General features: G+C 37.3%; 1 protein-coding gene across 13 annotated transcripts in view; it reads right to left on the bottom strand.

Annotated features, from left to right (window-relative positions):
- The window catches only part of LOC115222836 (palmitoyltransferase ZDHHC9), a 207983-nt gene that overhangs the window by 118968 nt on the left and 67893 nt on the right, over positions 1–21122 (bottom strand). For all 13 annotated transcript variants that reach the window (XM_036511931.1, XM_036511932.1, XM_029793167.2 and 10 more), the window contains exon 2: positions 9484–9644. In XM_036511931.1, the coding sequence (XP_036367824.1) occupies positions 9484–9644 (161 nt within the window). The remainder of the gene's footprint in view (positions 1–9483; positions 9645–21122) is intronic.

Below are 21122 nucleotides of genomic sequence, written 5' to 3'. Positions count from 1 at the left end.
CTGACACTGTTTGCATTGAGCAGACACTGTCTGAAAATATTTAAACTGCAACAACGATACCCAGGCGACAACTAATAAAGACATTGTACATGTTCACATCTATGCATTTTTCATTGCTTTTTGTCTGTTTTATGTTTTTGACTTTTATGTGTAAAATTTCATTTTGTCTCTTCTTTTCCAGAAGGTTAGATGAGTGGTTAAGGAATTCGCTCACCAACTTCATGGTTTCCGGGTTCAGTCCCACTGCATGGCACTTTGGGCGTGTGTCTTCTACTATAGCCACAAACTGACCTAAAAGTGTGCCAGACTATTTGTTGGCATACATTTTCTTCTTATAGCCTTAAGCAAATCCTGATGTGTGGAATTTGGTAAATAGAAATGGCACAAAAGCCCATCATATATATTATCTTCATCATTTGTGTGTGTGTGTGTGTGCAAGTTTGTGTGTGCATGTCTGTGTCTGTGTGTGTGTGCATATGTATGTGTAGGCAATTAACACAAGACAGATGACTGAAGCCTTGCATTATTGTGTAAGGCGGGGTGGTCACTTTTACACAATAATGCAAAACCATGTCACCCACATAAAAATTACAGCACAAAATATGGGACTTTTGCTTCACCCTTCTTATTCTCTTGACCTTGTTCCATCTGACTGTCAGCTTTTCTGATCATTGCAGCATTATTTGAAGGGAAATCAGTCTGGTGGTGGTGGTGGTGCCATGTAAAAAGCACCAAGAACACACTGTGAAGTGGCTGGTGTTAGGAACGGTATCCAGCCATAGAAACTAAGCCAAAACAGATTAAGGAACTTGATGTAACCTCTCACCTTGCTGGTTCCTTTCAGGCTGTCTAACCCATTTCAGCCCATGGGAAACAGATATTAAATGTTTGATGATGATAATGATTAAGTTAAAAATAATACCAAGTGTTCTGCTGCTTCAAAACCTGAAGAATTTTATATCCGAGGGATCAACATTTTGCCAAATAGAATGGGATTATGTTATCAATTATAATTTGTGTCTACATATCAACCCTCATAGCATCTATGATGTTAGCTCAACTGGATTTAGCAACACTGTCAGAACCACAATATAAACATAACACACACACACACACACACGAAAATATCTATCTGGAGATAAAGTGGCTGAGCGCATTTCGAGTGTTGGGCCTCACAGAGGCAATGACCAAGACCTTTGGCATTATGGTGTGCTTGAGAAGAAGACCCATCAAACCAAGCAAAATCACAGATACCAGTGTCATGCAAATGGTACCAGTGTCACACAAATGGCATGTAAAAGCACCCATTACACTCTCCGAGTGGTTAGCATTAAGAAGGGCATCCAGCTGCAGAGAACCATGCCAAATTAGATTTAGAGCCTGGTGCAGCCTTCCTGTGTACCAGCCCAGTCAAACCGTCCAACCCATGCCAGCATGGGTTGGACGGATTGACTGGGCTGGCAGCATGGACAACAGACATTAAATAATGATGAGGAAATGACCAGAGACTGAGACCTTTGGAAGTATGCTGTGCGTGGGAAGACCCGGCAGGACAAGTGAGACCATAACCCGTGGCCTCTACCTGGGACGTAGCCAGCCCACTTATGCATATCTTTCCTTCTTGTGACACAAACCCTACTTGTGAAGACCTGTTGAGGCAAGTGAAAATCAAATTCAAAATCAAAATCGATCAACATCAATTGAAATTGTAGCTGTGATAACTGTGCCGGTAGCACATAAGCGAACCATCCGAACATGGCCATTGCCAGCGCCGCCCTGACTGGCCTCCGTGTCGGTGGCACGTAAAAAGCACCCACTACACTCACGGAGTGGTTGGCTTTAGGAAGTGCATCCAGCTGTAGAAACACTGCCAGATCAGACTGGGCCTGGCGCAGCCTTCTGGCTTCCCAGACCCCAGTTGAACCGTCCAACCCATGCTAGCAGGGAAAATGGACGTTAAATGATGATGATGATGATCTATTAAAGAGCACCCAGCACATTCTGTAAAGTGGTTGGCATTAGGAAGGGCATCTAACCGTAGAAACCATGCCAAAACAGACAAATGGGGCCTGATGTAGCTCTTTGGTTTGCCAGCTCCTATCAAACCATCCAACCCATGCCAGCAAGGAAAACACATTAAATGATGATGATGATGATGATTATATATATATATATATATATATATATATATATTATATATATATATAATTGGTTCTAAGTATAACAAAACAGTCAATAAAAAACTACCACTGACATTATCATTATCTCTAGTGCATTTTCTTATCGTTTTTTCTTGTTACTTTTTTTCTTTTCCAGAAAAGATTCTTTACAAGTTAAAGATTTATCAGGAATCACATTTGGTGCAGCAATGTCGATAGAGAGAAACATGGAGTCAATGCAGTGAAACATGGAGTTTTGTCATCTCAAGTATTTCTTAGACGAGATTAGTTGAGAGGGAAAAGTAAAAGAAAAAAAAAAAATATATATATATATATATATATATATAAAAAAGGAAAAAAAAAAAAGCCCCCAAAAGATAATTTCAAGCAGACTACGCAATAAATATTTACTTTAAAACACACAACAAGAATCATTAATTTCTTTCTTTTCTGTTTTTCCATTTTTGTTAGGAGAAAGGGTAGGAGAAGGGGTTTCAGAATGGAAAGCATTAAGTTACTTTATATTGCAATTTTCTTTCTGAAAATGGTGCAAGTGACAAATTGCATAAAAGTGTGCCAGACTATTTGTTGGCATACATTTTCTTCTTATAGCCTTAAGCAAATCCTGATGTGTGGAATTTGGTAAATAGAAATGGCGCAAAAGCCCATCATATATATTATCTTCATCATTTGTGTGTGTGTGTGTGTGTGTGTGTGTGTGTGTGTGTGTATGTGTGCAAGTTTGTGTGTGTGCAAGTTTGTGTGTGTGTGTGTTTGTGTGTAGGCAATTAACACAAGAAGACAGATGATGACACAGGATGGACAAGTTTTAACAAATGTATTAGTTCAATGCTTATATGAGAGTTTAGATGTTTCTGACACGAGTATTACTTTTTATTAAACCTGATACTTATTCTATTGGTCTCTTTTGCCAAACTTCCAAGTTACAGGAATGTAAACACACCAACACCAATTGTCAATCAGTGACGGAGGATAAACACAGACACAAAGACACACACACACACACACACACACACACACACACACACACACACACAAGCATCATGTAAAAGGCACCCTTCAAATGTTCAGCAATATGCTGTGCTTGAGAAGAACCATCAAGCCAAGTGAAATCATAGACGTGGCCAACACCAGTGTCGCATAACTGGCATCCATGTCAGTGGCACATAAAAAGTACCCTTGGAACTTTGGGTCACATGGAGGCAGTGACAAGTGACTGAGATCTTTGGCAATATAACATACTGTGCTTGAGGAGACCAGTCAATCCATGTGAGATAATAGTCATGGCTGATGCTGGTGTTTCATAACTGGCACCTGTGCCGGTGGCATGTTAAAATCGCAAAACTACACTCTTGGTGTGGTTGATATTAGGAAAGAAAACTAGCTGTAGAAACCATGCCAAATCAGATCGGAACCTGATCTAGCTTACCAATTTTCAGTCAAACCGTCCAATCCATGCCAGCATGGAATAAATTATGATGTGCGTGTGGTATGTAAAAAGCATCATGCCAGTGGCATGTAAAAAGCACCATCCAATCGTGGCCGTTTGCCAGCCTCATCTAGCACCTGTGCCGGTGGCACGTAAAAAGCACCCACTACACTCACGGAGTAGTTGGCGTTAGGAAGGGCATCCAGCCGTAGAAACATTGCCAGATTAGACTGGGCCTGGTGCAGCCTTCTGGCTTCCCAGACCCCAGTTGAACCGTCCAACCCATGCTAGCATGGAAAGCGGACGCTAAACGATGATGATGATATCTATATATATATATACACACACACACAAGTTTCTTTCAGTTTCTATCTACCAAATCTCCGCACAAAGCTCTGGTTAACCCAAGGCTATAGTAGAAGACACCTGCCCAGCCCAAAGTCATGCAATGCAACTGAACTTAGAACCATGTGGTTGGGTAGCCAACTTCTCATCACACAGCCACACCTACGCCTACCCACACAGCCACGCCTGGTAACAAAAAAATATATAAATAAATAACTTGTTTCCATTATCAAATGAAGAAGTTAGGATGAATCACAAATATGGTTCGACATCATCGTGATGCTTCGTTTCTTCACCATGTCTATTTCTTCAACTAATAGAACTTCAAAGTGAAACACGACACATTAGGAAAAAAAAAGCAATTATTTTTCCTGATTTTGTAATTTAATTTTTTTCTTTAAGGCAAAAAAAAAAATTATATAAAATTGAACTTACGCATAATCCATTTAAAAAAATGCACTTTTTTTCTTTAAAAAAAATCAGCCAGACATATTAAAAGGCCTAATTTTATTTTTTTTATATTTTATTTAATTTACATATATATATATTTTTTCCATTCTTGCTTGTTGAGTTCTTTGACTACTTGTTATTTTTAGCTGAAGAAGTATAAACATCAAGAGACATTTTACCGGCATCAATAATGCCATATACAAATAGACAAAGAGACATCAAAGAAAACCTGCTGACGTTAATGGGTAGACTTGGAGTAGTGTGGAGTGCTCTATTATGACAGTTAGCTAAGCAGATGACTAAACTACATCAAATTAAGAAATTACTACATTATACTTTATACATGCATATATATATATATACACACACATATATAAACACACATCTACATAGATATATATATGCATATACATACATACACACACACACACATATATATACATGTATATATATATATATATATATATATATATACACACATGCACACAAATATACATACACACACATGCACACAAATATATATTTATATACATACGAATATGTATATATATATAGAGAGAGTTCACGAAAAAAAACAAAAGATGAAGACAGGTGGTGTAGAAAAGAAACAGATGTATTAGTATAACGCTAAGGAATTGAAAAAGTCTTTTACGTTTCGAGCCTACACTCTTCTACAGAAAGGGACACAGAAAAAAACAAGGAGAGAAAAAAAAATGAGAGAAAGAAAAAAGGAGAAATACGTAAATATATATGAATCCATCCAAACACGCAAATACATATATAGCTGCTACAGATGCAATGTGTATGTAGACATGTATATATATATATGTATATATGCATGTGTGTATGTATGAATGATACATGTAGATAGTGTGTAGTGACTGAGGCCTCGTTGTTATACCCAAAGCCAATCTCTCCAGGACCTACATTAACCACCATTTCCAGTCCTTCTGTGCAAGAACATCCTCCTCTTGGAGTCTTATCGCTGTTCAATGACACTGAACTTAATGGTTTTGAAAGGTTTACGAAAGACATGGGGTCTTGTCAATTCTCAGCAAAACATAAAAATACACACTACACACACAAATATATGCACACACACACAAACACAACACACAAACATATATTTCTTTACTGCCCACAAGGGGCTAAACACAGAGGGGACAAACAAGGACAGACAAACGGATTAAGTCAATTACATTGACCCCAGTGCGAAACTGGTACTTTATTTATTGACCCCGAAAGGATGAAAGGCAAAGTCGACCTTGGCGGAATTTGAAATCAGAACGTAGCAACAGACGAAATATGGCTATACACTTCACACTAACGTTTCTGCCAGCTCTCCTTACACACAATTATTCACATACACACTCACACACATACCACATATGCAATACATAGTTTGTGAACATTATTTCAATATGTATTTTACCATGTCGATATGGTTGACTAGGTTTCTAAATCAAATTGAAACCATCAAGATCAAAGTCCTAATCTTTTTTTATTTTTTTTTTTATTATTACAATTTCCCAATAAATATTTGATTAATTTTTCTTCACCCAGACTTAACCAACACAATGCCAACAAATAACAAAGTTATCACCATAGTAACTTGTAATTAACTCACACAGAGACTTTGAATGATTAGAGGAAGGGAAAAAAAACGAACTAAATCAATCAGTCATCTTACGTATATCATTTACTTGTTTCAGTCATTGGACTGCAGCCCAGCTAGGGCACCACCTTCAACAGTTTAGTTGAACAAATCAACTCCCATCCTTATTTTCTTTTTGAAGTCTGGTACTTATTCAATCAGTCTCTTTTGCTGAACTGCAAAGTTACTGGGATGTTAACAAATGACTAACAGTTGTCAAGCATTGGTAAGCAACAACCACAAGCACATGTCTTTTAGTTGCTTCAGTCATTGGGCTTTCACACAACTTCTGTCGACCAAATTCACTTACCAGGCATTGGTCAATACAGGGCAATGGTAAAAGACACTTGCCCAAGGTGCCACACAGTGGGACTGAACCCGAAACTATGTGGTTGGGAAGCAAGCTTCTCAACCGCGCAACCTCAGATTTTCATCTTTCTTTGGTCAATGGAATAAATACACGGCGGAATATAAGTTTGCCTCCCCACTTAGTCATTTCCTCCCTCAGAGTTCGTAGACTTGTCAGCTGATTGGTGATCTCAATAGTGATGGTGGCATGAACAAAGCACCCAGTACATGCTGTAAAATGGTTGGCATTAAGAAGGGCATCCAGCTGTAGAAACCAAGCAAAGCAGACACTAAAGCGGCAGTTCTCAACCGCTTTTTATCTATGACCCCCTTTGATTAATATTTTATTCTGGTGGACCCCTATAGCCATTTGATGCTTAAAAAACTTTTATAGAAACTTCTCTGAAACTTCCCTTTTTTTTTCACCCATTAACTTGAACTGTGTAAAATGTTAGAGAAAGAAACCTAGCTGTTTCTTGCAATACATACCATGACATACATCTAAAGCAGATTTTTTCAGGGGCCTTTAAAATACTCTTGTGGATCCTCAATTTACTACTGTTAGATGGACCCCTAAAAATCTTATATGGGCCCGAGTTGAGAACCGTTGCACTAGAGCCCGATGCTGTCTTTGGACCCATCTGATCCTATCAAACCATTCAATCCGTACCAGTATAGAATATGGACAGAAAATAATGATGAGGAGGAGGAGGAAGATGCATAAGGTCAGCGACTTTGATGGGAGGGAATTAATCAATACCATCAGCCCCAATATTTAACTGGTACTTTATTTTATTGACCTTGGAGGGATGAAAGGCAAAGTTGACCTTGGCAGGATTTGAGCTCAGAATGTAAAGAACTGGAACAAATACCGCTAAGCATGTTTTCCAATGTTCTAATGATTCTGATTAATAATAATAATAATAATTGCATGTGCCTGGTATACCCTTATCAGACAGGTAGCCATGATGGGTATATTGGGCTTCATATATTTTACTACAGTGTCACTTTGATGGCAAGCACTGCTCTCTCACTCAATAATAATAATATATTATTTAATATGTAAGAATGGCTGACTGCTATGAAAAAATATCTAATGATAACGATTAAAAAAAAATAAATCAAATAAGAAAAATTAGCATGAATGTTGAAAGATAACTGAATAACTAGTACTTGTAAAATTTGTTGGTCATGACCGTATATAATTGATGTATCACAAATGTTATTGTTTAGTGACCTCAAATTGGGTGTCAACAAACTATAGGAGCATGGTTCATATCAACACCAGTTTGGTTACTCCACCCTAACACCACACAAATACAAAGAAAATAGTTCCTGATTTAGGAACAAGGCTAGCCATTTGGAGAAGAGATAATGTAGTTGATACCACTGACTCACAGACATACTCCAGTCTCTGGTCAACAAGCATGCTGTCTCCTCTATACATAACTCAAGGCGGCGAGCTGGCAGACACGTTAGCGCATCGGGCGAAGTGCTTAGTGGTATTTCGTCTGTCGTTACGTTCTGAGTTCAAATTCTGCCGAGGTCAACTTTGCCTTTCATCCTTTCGGGGTCGATAAATTAAGTACCAGTTTCGCACTGGGGTCGATATAATCGACTCAATCCCTTTGTCTGTCCTTGTTTGCCCCTCTATGTTTAGCCCCTTCTAGGCAGTAAAGAAATATATACATCACTCACAGACATGCGCTAGAATCTGGCCCAGTCATGCTGTCTCTGATCCCTTTCATTTCTACCACTACTATAAAGGCCTCTGTTTCTTGGAGATGGCTGAACTCATGCCACTTCCATTCAAGCATTACCATCCCACTGATCTTTCCTCCTCTCACCACTACTCATGTGGCCAATGACTATCACTACCCCCAAGACCTGCACTAATCACTGTACTCAGTCATTCCTTCTCAGAAGGATTGGTCGTCCTCTGGAATTCCCTCCTTGTTCACATCATTACCAAAGGATTTGACTTACTAACATTCAAAAGGAACTTTAATGGCATCAATTTTACCAGCCTAGGAAGGCATTCAAAGGCTGTGGGCATGGCCCTTTCCTCGAGATACAAGCAAAACAAAAAAAAACCCATTTTACATGGCACTATATCTCCCCCACCCCCCAAAAAAAAAACTGTAACAGCAACAGCACACGCATATAAAGTTTGGATGGGAAATAACCCAAATCTAAATATAATGCTGGGCCCCACTCAGACTAGTTACTTTAACATATTAACCATCACATGTACCACTGGTGGTTCCATCAAAAACTTCACACAACTGCCATAAGCACCAGAATATTTTATTCTGTATCTTTTATATGGTTTGGAGGATATTTGAATTACATGAGTGCTAAATATTGCAGTTTAACCCTTTAGTATTTAAACCGGCCATATCCGGCCAAAATATTTCATCTGTTTTATGTTCAAACAAACCAGATCCAGGCTCTCACACCTATCCTACAATGTTATTCTACATTAAGTAATTACACCATCAAGATCTTGAAGATATGAGAAAATGCATGATTAATTCAAATCAATGGGAATCAATAAGCATTATGTTTGATAGAATAATCTGAACACTAAAGGGTTAATTATGAAATATTGTAAAAATGCAAAAATATTACATTTCCTTGCAATTAAATAGTATAATGTGATTGGAAATACATGGCGTGACCAGTAAATTCCAGTAACAGGTTGTGGTAGTTAACATTTTAAGATGATAAATACCCAAAATGAAAAATTATAACAGAAGTTGAGAAACAGAACATTTAAGAGAAAAAATACATCATGTAAACATGAATAACAAACATTTGGTTATGCTAGCAAATGAGACGGAGAGCAATGTTAAAGAAAAGTTTACTATTTCTATCATTATTTTCATTTTGCATCTATGATGAATTACGAAACTGGACAATTCCATCACAAGAATTGCAGCCAATCAATTACGAATTAAGATATGTCAGCAGAGAGGTGGGGAGGAGAGAAAAGCAACCCACACAAACGCAATTGATTAATTAATTAATTAATACTATATCATGATGATTGAAGAATAATTGGAATAATGATTTACCTATTTGTCTTTCAATATCTGCAGCTTCGTCTGGAGTAGCTCTAGGGATTACACCTGGGTCACTAAAGCTTGTTCGGAAAAGGGTGGATATAACAAATAAAAACAGGGCTGCTCCAATGGCAGGAATTGCAGGGGATACGTTGAGGGCCAAATATCGACAGCTGCAAAGAGAAAAAAAGAAATGTTAAAAAAATTAGCATATTAGCAAATTGAAAAAACATTATTTTTTTAGCAAACATAATTACCAACAAATAATTAATTACATACATGTGTGTGTGTGTGTAATTTTTTTTCTGCTGCTTAGTCACAAGAAAAACGACAAAGTCCATGACCAGTTGCAGGGTCTGACGGATAGCAAAAGGTTATGGAAGAAAGAGAACAAGAAGCTACAGAACATAGGTTAATGCAAGAAAGAAAAAAAACCCATATATTTAGATATGAAGTCTATTGCATGACATCTGTTAATTATCTTTTATTGATTCAGTCATGGGACAGCAGCCATGCTGGAGCAATATCTTGACGGAATTAGTCCAGCAAATCAACTGCACCACTTATTTTTTAAATCCAGAACATATTCTATTGGTCTCTTTTGCAAAACTACAAAGTTACAGCAAAGAAAAGAAACCAAAACTGGCTGTCACGCGATGGGAGGGACACACACACACACACACACAATCATCATTATCAGCATCATCATTTAATGTCTGTTGTCCAAACTGACATGGGTTGGAGAGTTTGACCAGAGCTGGCAAGTCGGGGAGCTGCACCAGACTTCAGTCTCATTTGGTATGGTTTCTGTGGCTGGACACCCTTCTTAACACCAACCACTTTACAGAATGTGGTGGGTGCTTTTACATGGTACCACATGGACGTTTTACATGGCACCAGTCTTAACACTTTTGCTGCAAAGTACAGGTCTTCTTGAATACAGCAAAGCACCAGGTCCTTTGTCATCTGTGTGAGTGTGTGTGTGTGTGTGTACATATGTAAATATATCGTGATCATCATCATGATCATTATTTAACATCTGTTGTCCATGCTGGCATGGGTTGTATGGTTTAACCAAAGTTGGTAAGCTGAGGGGCTGCACCAGATTCCAGTCTGATTTGGTATGGTTTGTATGGCTGGATGTCCTTCCTAATACCAACCACTCCAAGAGTGTAATGGGTGCTTTTACGTGCCATCTGCATAAGTGCCAGTTGCACGACATCAGTATCTGTTATGACTAAGATTTCACTCGGCTTGATGGATCTTCTTTCTCAAGCACAGTGTATTGCCAAAAGCTTTTATCATTTGTCGTTGCTTCCATGAGGCATAGCTTTCAAAAGGTGCCTTTTACCTGCCACTGGCACGGTTGCTAGTTCCACGACACCAGCATCAGCCACATTGTCACCGTGAGGCACAACACTTGGAAGGTGCTCTTTATGTGACACTGGCACAAGTGCCTGTTACATGACACCAAAAATGGTCACAACTATGATTTCACTTTGCTTGATGGGCCTTGACAAGCACAGCATATTGCCAAATGTCTTGTTGCTAGTCATTTATATGTATGTATGTATGTATGTATTCAAGTGTTATCTACTATAGCCTTGAGCCTACCAAAGTCTTGGCAGTGAATCTGATAGACAGAAACTGAAAGAGGATCAGTGTGTGTGCGCGTGCATGCACCTTTGTATCTGTATTTGTCCACCACCACTTGACAACCAGTGTTGGTTTGTTGACGTTCTCATAGCTTAGCAGTTCAGCAAAAGAGACTGCTAGAATAAGTACCAGACTTTAAAATAAAATAAGTACTGAGGTTAATTCGTCAAGGTGATGCCCCAGCATGGTCGTGGTTTAACGAGTGAAACAAGTAAAAGATAAAAGTAATTTCAGCTAGTGACCATTTGTGATGTTTCTCTTACTTGAAAGAAAAAGCTGAGATTTTTTTTTTTTTTGTAGATTTTCAGATTTTGGAATTTAGGATAAAGGATTATCTATCAACTGTATTTCATCCCTTAAATCTCTCTGAAGTAAATCTGATAATTAATTCTGGGGGAATGATAGGGAGTGGTGGAGTAGTATTACATCAATCTAAGCTGGATTTGAATAACACACATGCTTAGAGGATGGATAGAGAGATAGTCAGAGAGGAGACAGAAAGAGGGAGATAGTCAGAGAGGAGAGAGAGAGAGAGAGAGAGAGAGAAGTGGTCAGAGACTCATGATACATATAGAGAAATGACAAGGGAGATGAAGCTTGAGAGCTGTTTTACAAATCTGGTACCAAAAAAAGGAAAAATACACAATCAAAAATGGAAAGCATAAGAATGGTAACTTTAATAAAATTGTTCTGGAGAATAAATGGTTCGTCATGTGGGTTTGTGCTCCAGGATGGCCACAAGCCATTGGATGAAACCAGTAAGAGAATATGAATTAAAGGTAATCTTGGAAACAGGAAGAACTTTCGGAATCACATATAAAAGCTATGATACTGAAAATACTCCATGGTCATTATTTAACCCTGGTCAGCCCCGAGTGAGCAGACCTATGATCAAAGAGTCAGACTGTGATCATCTTGTTTTATATCTAAGGAATGCTGAACCACATTATCCTATTTAAGATAGGATTTAATCTGAAGGGGTGGGCGGATTTGGATACTATTTCTAACCGGCAAAGTACCTACATAGACATTCCTCTCTGACTCATTGCATTATATGTAGTTTTAATGTGCATTGTAAGTGAAGCTCGTTAACAACAAATGAGGAAGAGAGAGAAGGACAGAGAGAAAAAAAGAGAGTAGGAGAGCGGGGGGGGGAGAGAGAGAGACAGAGAGAGAAAAGGGAAGGATGAGAGCAGAGAGAGGGACTGAAAGAGAGAGAGAGACTGTGTCATTTACATGCGGTTGCCACCATTTTCTCCACTCCCCTCGTCTTCCTTTCTAGTAAGAAATCCATTACTAAAATGTCGTCCACACACACACACACACACACACACACACACACACACACACACCATGGTTAACTTCAGAAACAGCATCAGAGAAAGGTTAATTGGAAACCAATCCAGATATTCTGGTTATTAAATGAGAAACCATCAAATGTCACTTAAATACTCTTTCTATACATCTCTCTTTCTCGTTCCTTCTCTCTCTCTCTCTTATTCATCATTCATTCATGTATACCAACACATAAAACATTGTGCATTATCTTATTCAGCATTTTTTTTTATTTTGGAAGCATAAGTTTGTCTTCTCATGGTTCACATGGGTCCACAAGGGTGACGCTCAACTCATTTCCAAAATAGCTCCAGGCTGGCCACGATCAAGCAAACCTGCATTCAAATACATTCCAGCCACAATCATCCCATTTGGGATTATATTATCCGAAGGGCCCTTCCTTTCCCAAATTGAGATTTGGCTGCTAGTTCTAGCACATAGAAGTCCTCCTTACTGAGTCACGTCGAAAGTGAAAGAAAGAAAACGAGAGATTAACCTAATCACTGACTTGTCCAAAGGTAACTTCTCCACTCCCTTGACACCCACATACAAAAATTAAACAAACAAAAAAATTAAGTAGCATAAAACCCCTATGTATAATATACACTTTTTGATCAAAAGATTAAAATTCAGGATTTAAGCTGAAAAGATTTTCCTCATCCTCTATCATTATATATATATATATATATAGATAGATATATATAAATATACACATATATATATATACATACATAGATATACATACATAGATATATACATATATATATATATACATATATATTATACACACATATATATATACACAATATATATTACACATATATATATATATAACATATATATATATACACATATATATATATACACATATATATATTATACATATATTACACATATATATATATACACACATATATATAATACACATATATTATATATACACATAATATATATACACATATATATATATACACATATATATATATACACACATATATATATATACACATATATATATATACACATATATATATATACACATATATATATATATATATATATATATACACACACACATATATATATATATATACATATATATACATATATATATATATACACATATATATATACATATATATACACATATATATATACATATATATATACACATATATATATATATATATATATATATATATGATTGATTGATTGATTGATTCTAGTTTCAGCTTATGAGCTGTGGCCATGCTGGGGCACCGCCATTTGGTGTTGCTACTTGGTTTCACTTTATGGAGGCTTTCTAGCAACTGCTATTTGGTGCATGAGAGAGTTCGATGCAGCTGCCCTCATCTGCCCCTCCTGCCGTGAAGTTGGTTCATCTGGGACACCTGACAGGAAGAGATCCAGCTTCATTTTAAAGACATCTGTATCCACCCCATGCAGGTCTCTCAGGTTCTTCGGGAGGATATCACAGAATCTTGTCCTACATCTTGATGACAGGTTTGGAGTCCTAGGCACCACGCAGTGGCGTCCAGTTCTGGCATTTGCGTAACTCTCGATGCCAAAGTTCAGGACACTTCCCTCCAGGATCTTCCAGATGTATATTATGGCATATCTTTCCCGCCTACGCTCCAGGGAATATAATTTTAATCTCTTGAGTCTTTCCCAGTAGCTTACATTCTGCATAGAGGCTATCTTCTTTGTGTAGCTTCGTTGGATCGCCTCAAGTTCTGTGATCAACTTGACACTGGATGGTGACCATAGCTGAGAGCAATAGTCAAAGTGGCTTAGGACAAGTGTCTTCCAGAGGACCATCATGGTTTCTTGTTCTCTTGTTCTAAAGGTTCTAAGAATCCATCCAGCCAGCCGTCTACATTTCATTGTCAGTTTAGCAACATGTACATGAAAGGTCGCGTCATCACTCATGTGAATACCCAGGTCACGCACTGATTGTGCCTCTGGGATTGCAATCCCTCCGGGTCCAGTGTATTCATTGGGTATTGCATTCAGTTTTGCATGCTGATAGTATAAAGCTTGAAACTTTCCAGCATTGAACTGCATGCTATTCTTTTCAGCCCACTTGTATATTTCGTCCAGCTCACATTGCAGGTGTTTAGTGTCCTCAGGGTTCTGTATTGCCTGTGAAACTTTTGTATCATCTGCATAACTTGTGATCGTGGCTCTCTGCGTGGCTGAGGGCATGTCTGAGGGGCCATTATGAACAGTAGTGGTCCCAGAACAGTGCCCTGCGGAACACCGCTCACTATTTGTGTGTTAATGGAGGTGGCCCCATTGGCTACTACCACCTGACTTCTATCCTTCAGAAAGTCATGAAGCCATTCTCCCAGTTTTCCAACTATGTTGAGATCACGCAGTTTGTGACATATCATTCTATGATCGACTTTATCAAAGGCCTTTGCAAAGTCGAGATATATCACTTCCACATTTGAGTGGTTGAGCAGCCGTTTCAGCACCCAGTCATAGTGTTGTAGGAGCTGAGTTAAACAGCTTCTCCCTGGTCGGAAACCATGTTGGGTGTCGGGCAGCAAGTCATTCTCTTCAAGGAAGGTGATCAGCTTCCTTCTGACTATTCGTTCCATGACCTTGCTGATGTGTGAGGTCAGAGAGATAGGTCTATAGTTCTTGGCTTCCGCTCTGCTACCTCCTTTATGAATGGGGCATATTTTACCTTCCTTCAGTTTTCCTGGAAGTTTGCCAGCTGCAAGGAAGCTCTGAAAGAGGAACTGCAGTGGTCTTGCTAGGACTCTCTTACATGCTTTTAGGAGGATTGCCGGGAATCCATCGGGGCCAGTAGCTGAGTCTGTTTTCATTTCATCTATAGCCTTGGTTACATCGTCTTCCTTTATATGGATGTAATATATCGTCGCCGCCTCTGATTTTATATCTGCAGTGGTAAAAAAGTCAGTTGGATTGGTGATTTGGAGATGCCCAAGGGGTGGAGTGAAAACACTCTTGAATTGCTCATTCAGTATTTCACTTACCCTCATTGATTTTCCTGTAAGTGTGCCATCCTTTTCGAGGAGTGGCCCTATTCTACAGTGCACTGTAGCTGTTTCTTTGGCATACCTGTAGAAAGCTCTGGGGTTAGATTTTATGTTTTCTATAGCCCAGGCTTCTTTGTCTGCTCTTTCTTTTTCATGGGAGAGTTGCAGACATTTTTCGATTTCCAACAGTTTTATTTTTAGGCGGGACTTTTCACTGCTTTCAATCTGTTTGTTTAGGCGATTTGAAAATTTTGTACGCCGTCTCATTAAAATTTTCCTCTCTCTGGGGATTTTGTTCTTGTGTACAGTGGCCTTTCTCTCTGGGACACATTTGTAGCATATGGCTTGCATTACAGACATGAATTGTTGAAGTTTCACGTCGATGTCTGGCGAGGAGAGACATTTAGGCCAGTTTTGTTTGAGGATCTCTTTCTCAATTTGTTTCCAGTTTGCCTTATGGTAGTTCAAGCTGGAAAGATTTTGAGGGTTTCTTGTAGGCTGCATGTCCGTGCTCTCTTTTGGCCCGTACATGGTCAGCTCTATCATGTTGTGATCCGAGAGTAGTGTCGGTGTCACTTTCACATTATGGATGAGATCCATGTCATTTGTGAAGCAGAGATCCAGTGTGTTACCTGCCCTGGTTGGTTGGAGTATTACCTGCTCCATGTACAGGGTGTTGATGAGGTTCAGGAGGGACCTCGCCTGTCCTCGTTCACATCTTGTCATTCCTGGGAGAGAAAGGCCCTCGGGCCACCTGACATTGGGCAGATTGAAGTCTCCCATAAGAAGCACACCTATGTGTTGTTCTAATGTGGTTAGAATTTCTTCTATTTTATAAGGCAGTCTTCAAACTTGCCCACATGGCTTGGGGCATCTGGAGGGCGATATGTAGCACACACAACTACATCAAGTTGCCTAATATACATATATATATATACAATATATATACATATATATATATATATATACATATTATATATATATAATATATACATATATATACATATATATATTACATATATATACACATATATATACATATATATATTACATATATATACATATATATATATACATATATATACATATATATACACATATATTACATGTATATATACATATATATTATACATATATATACATATATATACATACATAGATATATACATATATATACACATATATATACATATATATAATTAATTAATAAGGGTGAGAGAATTAGATACTAATTTAATAGTATATTTATTCAACACCAAGTGGCCTAGTATACGAGAAACCTGGATTATTATAATATTTTATAACATATTACAATACTTTTACAAAACAAATATGTGTGTATACATATATACATATATATATATATACACACACACATAGATATATATATACACACATAATATACATACATATATATACATACATAAATATACATACATATACATATATATATATATATACACACACACACATAGATATATTATACACACATATATATATACATATATATACATACATAAATATACATACATAGATATATATATACATAAATATACATACATAGATATATAATACATATATATATATATATAATATATATATATATATATATAATTTTATACATACATATATATATATATATATTAATTTATATACATACATATATATATATGTATATATTAATTTTATACATACATATATATATATATATATATATATATATACACACACACACAAATATATAATAATAATAATAATAATAATAATAATAATAATGATAATGATAATAAGGTGCTAATATCTAGTAAGCATGAGGTGGTGAACTGGCAAAACTGCTAGCAGGCTGAGTAAAAATGCTGAGCAGCATGTCATCCATCCTTATGTTTGGAGTTCAAATTCTACCATAGTCATCTTTGCCTTTCCTCTTTTCGTGATCAATAAAATAGGTAGCAGTTGAGTGCTGGCATCAATGTAATCAAGCTTGCCCTCTGCCCAAAATTGCTGGTCTTGTGTCAAAAATTGGAAACCAGTATCTAATAACAAAATTATGCTGACGTAGAAGAGCATTTATAACTATGAGGTGGGAGTGCTAAGCAGTGATGCGTATAAATACAATGTTATTACCAGCCTGAATATACCAGTAGCAGGTTCAAACTCATAGACAAGCCATTCACTGTGTTTTGTTATGGAGAAAATTTCTTGCTGTAGACAAATGGCGCAAATCAACTTTCAAATAGGAGATAACCATCCCCAAATGCTTGCATCTCACAGTCTGGGTAAGTGCTGCTGTGAGCTGATCAAGGTGTATTTTGGGGACGTGCTGTATAGGGGACAAACAGACAAAAAGACACAATGGGCTTCAACAGTTTCTTTCTACCAAATCCATGATTATAAAATGGTAGCAATATTATATATGAACATTTAGACTCATTCTCGCATTATCCCATGTGACATTTTTTAAGATGGTAAGGCTAAGGGAGATCTGGCTACTATTTCTAGCATAGTTGGCTCCAGTACATTTTTTGAAAAGTCTGGTAGTTATTCTATCAGTCTCTTTTGCTCAACTGGTAAGTTATAGGGATGCAAACAAACAAACACCAGTGGTGATGGTGGTAGTGTTGGTGGGGGCGCACACACACACACACACACACACAATGGGCTTCAACACAGTTTCTATCTACCAAATTCATTCACAAGACATTGGCTGTTTTGGGACTATAAAAGAAGACACTTGCCCAAGGTGTCATGCAGTGGGACGAAACTCAAAACCACTGGGTTGCAAAGCATGGAACAAATAGCAGAAAAAGAACTCCATACAAGTGTGTGTGTGTACATAAACACACACACATTAAAATCCATCAGATTCCACATCACATTTCTATTCCATCTGCTGTGTAAAGTCTTCCTCAGGCGTCAGGTTGTTCTTGGCCCCATTGTCTGCAAGTGGAGGTTTACCACCCTCTGTGGTATTTTCCCCACAGGAAATCATTTTGGCTTCCATCCATAAGCATTTGAGAAGCAACATTTCAAAAATCCATTTTCCTCATCGTCTCTGGGGACACCTCCAAGCTGAGTATCTCTAGACCAAATAGTGACTATATATATAAATTCATTTCATATAAAATGAACTATTAAAAATTAATATATCAGATTATAGTAGCTTAACTCTTATAGCCAGCTATGCAACACCTCTTTCTCTCTCCCACACATCTGAACACATTCTATCAGCTCTTGTACCTAAATGGGCAACACTGCAAAATATGATGTTATTAACTTTTTAAAGAATTTACACCCAAAATCAAAGTTGCGATTATAAAATTGTAGCATTATTATACATGAACTTTTACGTTAATTTACACATTATTCAATGTGACATTTTTCAAGAATGGTAAGGCTGAAGGAGACCTGGCTATTATTTCTAACATGGTGTATGAATTTATAGTCTGTTTTCTTTTTATATTATTACTAGCAGTATCGCCCGGCGTTGCTCGGGTTTGTAAGGGAAATAACTATAAAGCATTTTTAGAGAGTTATAACGAAAAAATAGCAAAAAAATGCATTCAAAATTGAAAAAAAATTATGGTAAATTTTTTTTTAAATCGTTGACTCATCGTAGACATTTTTAGAGAGTTACTTCCCTTATATAATAGCGAAAAAATGCATTAAAATGGGGAAAAACTATGGTAAATTATTTTTAAAATCGTAGACTCATCGTAGACACGCGCTAATACCCAGAAGGGCTCGATATGAATCACGACTATAAGATACCCGGTTTTGTTTAAACTGCACCGCAAAATGTGGGAGTAGTTAGGAATCTAAATCGTAGGAGACAGACAGACAACCTTACTTTTATATATAAAGATTACCTCCACCGTAGCGAAGACGAAGGTATTGTTTTCAATCATGTTTGTTTGTCTATGGACAAGATATCTCAAGAACGGATTCGGATGAAACTTTCAGGGATGTTTGGCCTCGACCTGGTACCAGACAAGGATTCTGGATTATTTTTCCTGTTTTTTTTGTTTTGTTTTTTTTTTTTACTTTTGAGAGCAGTTGGGTTCATTTTTAGTATTCTTGTTTGTGAGAGCAGTCGAGTTTATTTCAGATATTCTCATTTTAAAAATCATCTCTGGCTAATCATTGAGAGGATGTTAGTGTTGCCTTGGTGGGGATTTGCACTCTCTGAGTGCCCTTATTATTATTGGGGGAAAAGGCTTGAAGAAAGGGGTTTTTTTTTTTTTCAACAGCTGAAAGTTGACAGGAAAATATGGATAGACAGTGATTTCCAGAGGAATAACACAAATTTTGATTGAGCAAATCTTTGATCAAAGTTATTTCAGTGGGGACATCCCATCACCTGCATATTTATAACTACACTCTACAACATACCTTCACTTATTTATAACAGTAGTATGTGATTTGGGGGAAATTTGGCAGCTATTTCTAGTGTATCAAAAAAAAACTGCATAGAAGCCATATCTAAAGCCGGATGGAGCACCCACTCATGAAATTTTTCTACATTCATATTTGAAACAGGCCACTGGTAAAATCTGGTAAAAAAGATTAAGAGCAGTAATTATCAATTGGGGTCCATATAAGATTTTGCTGTTAAAATTTTTGTGTACAATAAACTGGTTAGGCTTCCACAATACACAAAATATTTAAACAATTTTTTTTATACAATTCCTATTAATATTTAATCATAAAAATATAATGGGAATTTTTAGACATAAAATGGCTATGGGGACTTTCCTCGGATAAAACAATAACTAAATGGGTTCATAGGAAGAAAATGGTTGAGAACCATGGATCAAGACAGTAATTTAACATGAGTAACATCATTATGAATTTGTAAAATTAAGGATCCCTTATTTTCCTTGGAATAATTGGGCCCCTACAAGTTAAAATGCATTTGCCATTAACCCACTTAATCTCAAAAAGGTTCTCTACGCCAGCTGCAGACATGGCTGTGTGGTAAGAAGCTTGCTTCACAACTACAAGGTTCCAGGTTCAGTCCCACTGCATGACACCTTGGGAAAGTGTTTTCTACTATAACTTAGGGCCGACCAAAGCCTTGAGAGTGGATTTGGTAGAGGGAAACTGAAAGAAGCCCATCATATGTATGTGGATATATATATATATATATATGTGTGTGTGTGTGTCCTTGTGTCTGTATGTTTCCACCCCACCACCACTTGATAACTGGTGTTGGTGTGTTTATGTTCCTGTAACTTAGCAGTTCAGCAAGAGAGACCAATAGAATATTTATTAGGCTTAACAAAAAATAAGTACTGGGGTTGATTAATTCCATTAAAAATTCTTCAAGGTAGTGCCCCAGCATGGCCACAGTCTAATGACTAAAACAAAAACCAAAAGAAAAACTACCCCCATAGAAGCAAGTAATTTCCCAATATGGCTGTGTGTATGCCTCTGGGTGTCAACCTTTGACTCTGACCTACATTGCATTTCAGCTATTTATAGAGGAGTCTTCTACCCACCACTTATTCATAATGTCAACAGGTGTGCACAGAGGTAATGGTGCCACAACGTTAAGAGGGAAATTACGCTGACAACAGTTGAACCACCACCAACCGAAAAAAAAAAGTAATAAACTCTAGCAGATGTACATTCACAAACAACCAAACACTTGTT

This window comes from Octopus sinensis, linkage group LG21 (assembly GCF_006345805.1).
Source record: "Octopus sinensis linkage group LG21, ASM634580v1, whole genome shotgun sequence".
Taxonomy (NCBI): Eukaryota; Metazoa; Mollusca; class Cephalopoda; order Octopoda; family Octopodidae; genus Octopus; species Octopus sinensis.
This window is presented reverse-complemented; position numbering and strand designations above follow the sequence as displayed.